Here is a 10000-nt window from a genome sequence, read left to right on the forward strand (position 1 = left end):
AGTACTGTACTGATCAAACCCAGGTTTGATGGAGTGCTCAATTGTGTTTCATTTGCGTCTCAGATGTTCCTCCTAAAAAAGCATAAAAAGAGAATCAGTGTTATTGTTGAGACACGTGAAGAGTCTGTTTGAAGAATGTTTGAATTCATACACTGTATAAAATATTAACTTTGTCAAATTTTTGTAACAATATTATACAAAATATTTGTGTAAGTGTATTTTTAACACAATATTTTTATTCCACGAATAAATTAAGTTACCTAAATTATTTAAGCACACTTCACATAATAATCTTTAAAAGAAATTACGAAGAAATACAAATTTGAGCATAGGAGTTCACTTCTTGTTCTTTTTTTAACTTCAGTTTAATTGTATTGCGTCTCTGAATTGTCAAAACGCCACTCAAAATGCTTTCAACGGATGCGGAAAATGCAGAAAATCGAAAATCTGCAGTTTGTAAATGGGCTTTACTGTGAAAAAACACACATGTTGATCCCAACCTGAGCACAAGCACCGCTCTTCTGAAGCATGATAGCCACCAAACTCGAAAATACAAACAGAATCAATAAACTGAAAAATAAACTCTGTTCAACAATAAAGTCTTTCATTTGATTGTAAAGCACATAAAATAGCACTTTTTCACAAAATGACTCCCTTAATGCTGTTGCATGCAAAGCATGCTGGGAATTCACTGTTCAGTAAGTGAAATTAACTAAAATATGTAGACCCACCACAAAATAATGATTTAAAGATCCTTTAAACAATTTTAAGTGCATTGAACATGATCAAATTAAGTTGAATTCGCTTAATAATTTGTGCATTTAGAATTTTACATTTAGTAATTTTTTTGTCATTTACACATACATTTAGAATTCCGAGATTTTTTCTATAATTTTAATGTACATTTTGGTTAAAAAAACAAGAACACAATTGTATTAAGTAAAGTTTACTAATCTTCAATAATATTGACAAATCTGAGCTCAGATTGACACTTGGTTTACATCTCTTCTCAAACTTGCATGACAGACACATTTGTTAGATTTCTGACTCGGAGACACACACGAGAATCTTTTGAGATATTAAAGAGATGAGAGTCTTTCTCATACATGTTTTGTTCTCTGTATAAGTCACACACTGCAGTTATTACACTTCTTTTAAATCTCTCAGATTCAGGTTTGGTCGTCTCCAGTGTCTCTTACAATGTATACAAGCGTTTGCTGGCCGCAGCGGAGCGTCTCGGTCTGTCCGTGGAGCGGCGCCTGGAGATGACGGGGGTTTGCGCGGGTCAGATGGCACTTATGCTGCTCGGGGGTCCTTACAGGTAACATCTATAAAACATCTTGACCGGATTCATTTCACCTTCAAAACAGAACTAACAATGAGCATCACTGATGTGTGTCTGATGTAGACTGACCCCAAAGAACGTTCACCGGCGGCCTCAGGTTGTGCTTCTGTGCGGGCCGCACATTCAGGGCGCTCAGGGCGTGAGCTGCGGAAGACACTTAGCCAATCACGAGGTGGATGTGATTGTGTTCCTGCCCAACTGTGTGAAGATGCAGGAGACCATCACCACTGAACTGATGCTCTTCAATCAAACCAGTGGCAGACACGTGCTGAACGTCAGAGGTGACGCTCTCATGAACATCATCACACATACATGTGACATGAGAGATCAGCTTATTATCAACCTTTAATGTCACTGCAGGATTATTTGACCGATGATTCGTTTATGGATCATCAGATGTTAAACGTAATAGTTGATCAGTAGATCATTCTGATCCTTTCTTACTTGACCCACTGACACTTGAATGAATGAAACAAATCACAGGGAGTCTGTGGGTGAGAGAGTTTCGCCCTCTGCTGGCCAAACACAGACTGATAGAAGAATCAATGCCTAAATATATATTTACATTCAAATTACTTATTACTAAACTTGTAAAGTCGCAATGTCTAACACTATACGCCTCACATTTGAAATGACCAAATCAATGATTAAAAAACACCTTTAGGAATACTGACCTTGAAGTCCCCATGAAGAGTTTTACACAGTGTTGCAGTGATTATTATAAATGATTTATCTGTGCACAACATCATTTAGAAAATGTATTTGCACTAATCTTTAATCAGTACTTATTAATTCATGTTTTTAAAAGAGCAGAAACTCCTTAAAATCATATGTTATTTTGTGTCATTTAATTAAATTAAAATGAAACTCCTACTGATTAAACTCTGTAGGTCATTTTATAATATATAAAAATTCATTTATTGGCACTTACTCTATATTTATTAGATTTTCTTTGGAAATGTGACCGTTGTTCAGCTCCTGTGGCATCATGGGATAGATAAGTGTCCATCCAATCCACACTCTCGAATCTCAGCGGAAGTAGTTGGCCATCCGGGTATTTCTCGCCTACTGTTTTCTGCATACTGAGGTTTTGGACATACTGTGCTATTAATCACTCATACTCATCGGCTGCGTCCGAAATCACATACTTCCATACTATACAGTCCGGCAGCCCTCCATTTTCAACTCCTCCCTCGACTGCAAGCGGCTAATCTAGTCGATCGGTCTCCAACCATGAAAAAATACTCGCCATACTTTGATGTAATTCGCCTGTCGGATCTTGCGATGGCACATCAAGTCCAACAAGCCTTCTGTAAACTGCCATTAAAACATGCCTCCATTTTATTAGCAACGCCCAACTTACAACAAACCAATCAAAATGGGAAAGGGCAAAATAGAGCTATTTTTTTCTAATTTCAGAAGCCTTTGGACTCGGATATACATCACGATATGGAAAAGTAGTCAATCGCAACTTCCATTTCATGGTGACTTTAAGATGATATTTGATGTTAAAGATAAATATTCCTTAAGATTAGAGTATAAGAACAAATAGAAACAGTTTATATGTTATGACTCATTTAATGCAAATAATCAAAGGACATTTAAATGTCTGTTTGTCTAAATAAATGTCTAGATATTTTTTTTCAGAAGTTAAACTTATATGGTGTGACTGTTGCTAAATCGGTAGGTCATTGCATTAGCATCACACAGATATGAAGTATAGCTTGAATGCACTTAATAAACTGTCAGGTGGATACATGATTAATATGTCATGAGTGTTTTGTTCACAGTAATCATGATTTACTCTTATAAGCATGTTTCCCGTCAGATTTGCCTGTGACACCGGTGGATCTGGTCATTACCTGTCTGGACAGTCATGAGAGCGTTTTCCTCGGAGAACAGCCCTGGTACCAAGCGGCGGCCGACTGGGCCAATCAGAATCGAGCGCCGGTGTTGAGTGTAGACCCGCCCGTCAGCGGGCGTCATCACGCCGTAGATGCCCGATGGTGTCTCTGTCTGGGACTGCCTTTGCCTCTGTCGCAGGGTGAGGGCAGAATTTACCTGTGTGACATTGGTTTACCGCAGCAGGTGTTTCACGATGTGGGGATCGACTACGTGTCGCCGTTTGGGTCCAAATTTGTCATTCCCCTTTATTCAGTGTGACGACGTGTGTGGATTGAGTTACATCAGCTGCTGGTGTGAATGCCAGAAACAGCATGTTCATATTTATCAACCTTCCTGCTGTTTTGTTTCTTCATATTTATTTGCACATTCATTTTTAGGTAAAAGGTGCTAGAAAGTGTCAAACCAGCAGGAAGTATTTCTGATGGATATTGTTGGATGTATTTCTGATTAGTTTTTGCTGTTTTCTACCACCAGGCAATGCAATACTTCATCATTCTTATTTCAACTACCACCTATAAAAGTGTATATGAGTATGAATTGAAATGACATTTAAAGCAGTTTTTCTAAAAACACATTACTCTGAAAATAAAGATCTTGCAAGAAACTGAAATCACCTGCGTAGATTCATACAGTAGAGGACGAATCATTTTCAATTTATTCTTATTGAGAAGACGAAATTCTGTTATTTATACAACCGCTATCAATACATGAATGCAATTAAAATGTACTTTGATTCTTCTCCCAGTATGTCAGTTCTGATCGCACTTCTTTGTACGTTTTATGGCAGGTTGCAAACAAACCTTAGTGCATACCCAGATAGCACACATACGTCTGCAATACGTCTCCGAGATGTCTGCTGTCAGATGTCATGTAGACCTCTAGAAGATGTCTGTGAGATGTTTATGATGTAGAATGGACGAACAGCAGCTCTTTCTAAGATGTTTAGCAGATGTTGTTACGCAGCAGACGTCTCCGAGACGTATTGCAGATGAGCAAACTGTGTATTGCAAACGTATTGTGCCACATACTGTGATGAGTGAAGAGAAATGTCTATGTTTTCTATAAATAATGAATATCCACACTGAACTCAATCGTTTTCCTGCGTTTGGGTCATAAGATATGAATGAATTCCTTACATCTTATCTGTCCAAACATACCGCGAATGGTCACGTGACTTATAATTACGACAAAAAGTGTTTCCATTGCAGTTTTGCGGAATAAGCCTTTATCGTGTTGCCTGAAAGAGAGACGTTTTTATCAAACATGGGAGTTTAAGCGAAATCGACGTGTTTCCATTGGCCGTATTTTAAAGGGTAATGGAAACCCGGCTAGTGTTCGTTTATTTGTCGCTTTAGTTCGCGTGCCTTTTCTCTGCGTGTCCAGCAAATGCCTCAAACACCCAAACTATGAGAAAACGGAACTTTATTATCTCTATAACTGTGAGAAAGTCAATGATTTAAATGTTGATGTGAGGAGTATCTGTAGCGTGGAGATTCACGCATGCGCGGAAGCGGAGAGGAAGGTGCTTTTCATAAGTCGAACGATCCCACTCTGACAGTTCTTCCGTTGAAATGAACAATGACGGAGTTCCGGTCACACAAAAGACCTAGCGTTTCCGGTTTGACCGATTTGTCGTTGTGTTTTCTGACTTTTTATTTTGTTTCCGGAATTGTTGTTGTGCTTTATGGTTTGTTAATGAGTTTTCAGATCTGTAATTGTGATTCAGGATTAGTTGTTTTGCGATTTGTTGTTTTGTTTGGCACTTTACGGCCTCCGTACATCTCAGTGGATACACGCAGTGTTTTAATATGTTTTTATTTATACGGTAGATATAATATATCCAATATTAGATCTGTGCTATGGAGTATAAACCGTCTCATTTCCTATATCAACTGTTTTTTAGGCCTCTGATTCTGGGTTTAAATAAGACTTATTCAATGTCGGTTTTCCATTGTGTAGTTTTGGTTTAGTTCAATTCAATTCAATTCAATTTTATTTATATAGCGCCTTTCACAATTTGCATTGTTCCAAAGCAGCTTTACAGGGGAAAAACGAAAAACCCAAGAAAGGGTAAAACACACTACATGGTCTTTTATATAATAAATCCAATTATTCTAGTAAATAATATCTAATGTCAGCATCTCCTGGTGGTTTATTTAGCATATTTGCTTTAAGTGAATGTTTGGCTGAAAAGAGTGTTTATTATACTATCACGTTATTAGTTCAAATATTATTCAAACTAAATGTTGTATCAAAGCGGCTTCGCTGTGACGTAGGTGTTGTTTTTCTCCGTGATGCTCAGATGAATCACAGTCGTGTGTGGTCACAGATGAGGCTTTATTTCAGTCAGTTTATAGAGATTTATAGAGCGGTTTTAAATGTGTAAGGTGAGAATCTTTGCCATTAACAGACTTCAATGTTTCCCGTGAAGCTCCCCCTGCTGGAGCGACTGTGTCTCACAGCTGCAGTGACTGTGAGTGGAAGCGCTAGAAACACAGAAACACCGCGACGTTTATAATCTTATTTCATTTCCTCTTCATCTACAGGCCCGATTTACACCGTCTGATCTACAGAACAGCAACACCGCATGAACGGAAGTAATCAGACTGTAGAGGTTTGGAGCTGATTGTGGGATATTCGACATCAGGGTGAGTGAATGTGCGCTTGTTTGTGTCTCGAGCAGCAGTCAAACCCTTTTCATGTCGTTCAGTGTTTATTACGGCACGTTGAGCATCACGTTAAGCTGTGTTTGTGTTTGTGTACGTGCTTTTATACTTCTACACGCATGAACTTCGTCTGATCTCATGTGTGCAGATCTGATCTTTACATGTTCGAGTGCAGTGCGTGTAAAATCACGCTCGTGGGATATTTCTGAGCATTTGACATCAGTTGCACATCGTTCACGTGTGTCTGATAATGCAGGACTGATGTTGTGTTAGAGAGAGAAACACAATCTGATGATGATGACATTGGTTTATATAGAAGCTGGTCATTGTTTTTATTAAACATAAGTTTCTGTACAGAACTACACACTAGTATTTTATTTATAGATGCCATTAATTACTACGGTAAGATTGAAGTGTGGGACGTGTTACGGTATTTTTAATGCCTAATCACTAGTATGGGCCAGATACCGGTTTCGATCTATACCGCGGTTAAAAGGTGTTGCGGTTTCCAAACACTAGAATTCCCTGTGATACCGTTTCTAAGGTATGAGATGTGTTTACAGAAAAACAATGAAACGGTTTATGTCTAATATATATGAAGTGTGAAGTGTGTGTCATGGTTTCACAGTCAGAACAGTTATTTGCTGTTGTTTAGTGTTTGTTGATGTGATGAGGTTGAAGGGTGCGTTTCAGAAAGAAGGTTTAGTGAAATCTCTTGAGTATATGATCTCTGGGTTTTCTGTTTCAGAATGTGAGGTTTATCAAACTAGAGAAACGGGGAAACTCAAGTCTGTTTCTAATAGAGAGGTCACTTGTACTGAAAGTCAGTAACCATAGTAACTTGCTGAACCTCACCTGGTCAGGAGCAGCTGTTCTTTATTTCCATCTCCTCCTCTTTTAAAGCACAATTGGTGTAAGTCATTCATTCATTCATACAGTCACTCATGGCACACATGATCACACAGAGACTAATGTGTTGGGAATCCTTTAAATTTGGCGATTTCGATTCTACTTATAAACTACCAGTTTCTTTTCCACAGTTGAAAACATTTAGATATAACTGTATTTACTATAATGAAACTGGTCAATTTGTGCTTCTTGTACTTTATCACAAGTTAACACAAGCACATTTCTGAAAACATCTACACATGAATTGCTGGATTCCGAGCCGATTACTAACATGACGATTCTGATTCCCAACCCTAATAATACACCATTTGTGCTTTTATAGAGGATTCAGTACATGAAGAGGCTTCATTCATTCATAGAGATGTACTTTGATCCCAGAAGAGCAATTTAGGAGCTGAATTAGCCGAACTAAATGTAAAGAAATATCACTGCTGAACCACAGTAAAGGAGATGTGTGCGCTGTGGATTTATACTACAAGAAAAGAGAGGATCCTTGCTAAATGAAATGCGGCACAATAATCGTTTACCTCCATTATATTGTTTTGTAATTGATGAAGACCATTTTCAATGAATTGCACAGCCCGACTATAGGTTTAGGATTATGGGTTGGTATAGTGTATCATTTATTGTAAACAAGGGCACCATAAAATAAGATCTATCAAAACATCTCATCCATCCTGATAATCAATAACATCAGCCATCAGGTGTGTTACATCACAGCAGATTCTTTCCTTACAAATGGAAGATTTCTATTGAGGATGAGAAATGACTTAATAAAGTGCATGAATAAAGAAATTTAAAGTAAAAACAGACATAAATGCTAAAAATGAAGCATGATGGGTAATAAACACTTAATTTAGACGTGCAGCCGTTGCTACCCATATATGCTCTGAGCAGGGTTTAAACCAATGATCAATCTGATTCTGACACGAGAGTCTTGACACCCTAACAAGTGTCCTTTACATCATGACGTCTCGCACTCATCACTAGAGCACTGATGGGGGAACATTCGATTTTTGTATATTTCTATTTTATTAACTAATTTATTTACTGATTAATTTGTTTGTTAATGTATCTTTTTACTTAATTTAAACTCAAGTCATTTTGCTTAACTCAAGGTAAACCTACCCACAGCTGTTCTGCAACCAAACACTCAAAGTTTGGCATGTCTGTGTAAATCAGCTCACACTTTAACTCCGTGTGTGTTGACCGCTGCAGGTCTTTAAAGAGGCAGCACGCGTGTTCACCGTCTGTCGTGTCTGTCGTGAGACGCCCGTGCGCCAGGACTTCCGGCCGGTTACCAGCGGGTCACTTCCATGAGCTCAGACGGACTGAAATCACACAACCTCAGAAACATGAGAGACATCCATTAAAGTGTGTCGCTCTTTCACAGATGCTAAGAAGAATCTCACTGAATTCTGTTCACTTTTATAACTGTAGTGCTTTACAGAAAACACACTTTGATATACTCATGTGTGATGTTTGGTTTCAGTCGTGTGTGTGTGTGTGTCTCTCTCTAGTTATTGTGTGTAGATGTCAGGCCGGATGTCGAGCTGTGAGGCTTGAGTCCGGTGAGCACAGAATCATATTTAAAATGGTTGTGGCTTTGTCAAGGGTGTTGCTATGCAGTTGTCACGGTTGTGTGTGGTTGCCAGGGCTGCTTTTAACTGTTGTTGTTGAATGTTTCTGTGCATCAGTGTGTGATGTTCATGAATCTCAGGCTTCACACAATGTCAGATATGTTGTGTTAATGTGAGCGTGTGAGTTTTTCTTGCAGGTCTGATGTCACTCTTCACGTGTAAAATATACAATTTGTACAGCCTATGGACTGTGTGTGCCTATGGACTATCCAACGTGTGTGTGTGTGTGTTCAGGTGTTAATAGTCAAGTGTTCAGGTCATGTCTGATTGGACAGGATGACACCGGATCTCACATGTTTTACTGGAGAGAGAGCTGTGATCAGTTGTGTCTGATGTTTGGCTCCTGATGGAGATGTTCAGGTTTTGTTCTCTCACGTCTTGACTCTTTAAAGCTGATGTGAGATCAGTGCTCAGGTGCGTGTGCTTCAGGTCTGATGTGTTGAGCTGACAGGTGAGCGTCTGATTCTGATCTGTGAATCATTCAACACGTCAGCTCATCATCATGTCATCATTCACAGACGCTTTTATGCTGTTCTGACATTCAAAGGCAGTAAGGAGTTCAGCAAACAGTCTCATACACTGAGCTCATGGTTTGATGTGATTGCAGGAAGGAAGGAAGTGTGTTGATGACGTCACTGGACTCATGATGTCTGTGTGTGTCACTTCTCATGTCTCACGTCAGATGCGGTTGCTAGGGTGTTCTCAGTGGTTGTTAAGGCACTAGATAGTTTCTAGGTTGTTGCTAGGATACTCATGTCTAAAACACAATAGCTGTGTCCGAATTCACTCCCTATCTCCTGCATAGTACACTATATCAGGTGTCCGCCATTTTGTAGTGTTTTTGAGTAAACGACTCATTCCCTACATTCGTTCACTACTTTTTACCCACAATTCACTCTGATATTCACTATTTCCAACGATACAGCGCTAATCAACCGAATCGCTTGGATGAAAGTGACTGTTAACGCCACAAATTCACGTTTGTTGACGGTTATTTTCTACCTTTTCTAAAATAAAGTGAATGTTATTGACGGTAGTGGTTCAGTTTTGAATAACAGTTTAAAATAAACTGTATGGTAAATAAACATAAATGTTTTTTGTTTTGATCTCAGTCTTTATAATAAACGATCACATTACAATCTATATGTTAAAATTCGTTCACTGATTTTTATTCCCTTCCCCACATAGCGGACTATTGAGCATTCGCTATATAGGGAAGGAATTCAGAAACAGCTTAGATTCAACTGACCTTTGACCTCTCTCGTGTAGTGTTTAGAGGCGGGTTGTTGTATATCTGAACAGTGTACAGTAAATCACACTGTAGTGATAATGTTTGTGTTTGTTGTTGGTCGTGATGTTTATACACTCTCTCACGGCTCAAATGAAGGATGCGGCGCAGGTTGTCATGTCGCACAGCGGCTGTTGCGTCCGGTGTAGACACTGTGTAAGTGTTCAATGGAAGTCAATGGTGTTGTTTGATTAAAACCATTCTTCAAAATATCTTCTGTTGTGTTCTGAAGAAGAAAGAACCTCGT

General features: G+C 38.8%; 2 protein-coding genes across 4 annotated transcripts in view; both read left to right on the forward strand.

Moving 5' to 3' along the window:
* Window positions 1-646: 646 nt before the first annotated feature.
* LOC306899653 (enhancer of mRNA-decapping protein 3-like) lies at window positions 647-4022 on the forward strand (the record flags this gene model as incomplete). The annotated part of the gene is made up of 4 exons (XM_079466018.1): window positions 647-698; window positions 1168-1321; window positions 1409-1626; window positions 3174-4022. 4 exons carry the CDS (start codon window positions 647-649, stop codon window positions 3506-3508), a joined length of 759 nt encoding a protein of 252 aa, XP_079322144.1. The 3' UTR covers window positions 3509-4022.
* A 787-nt stretch (window positions 4023-4809) lies between these two features.
* cskl (c-src tyrosine kinase-like) overlaps window positions 4810-10000 on the forward strand; it is a 17407-nt gene continuing 12216 nt past the window's right edge. Inside the window, exons 1-3 of one of the 3 annotated variants that reach the window (XM_079465418.1) lie at window positions 4810-5219; window positions 5445-5723; window positions 5797-5898. The gene's annotated coding sequence lies outside the window, so the exon portion shown is untranslated. The remainder of the gene's footprint in view (window positions 5220-5444; window positions 5724-5796; window positions 5899-10000) is intronic. The other 2 variants (XM_079465419.1, XM_079465420.1) reach the window with 2 other exon arrangements.

This window comes from Barbatula barbatula (assembly GCF_947034865.1).
Source record: "Barbatula barbatula genome assembly, chromosome: 10".
NCBI classification, from domain to species: domain Eukaryota; kingdom Metazoa; phylum Chordata; class Actinopteri; order Cypriniformes; family Nemacheilidae; genus Barbatula; species Barbatula barbatula.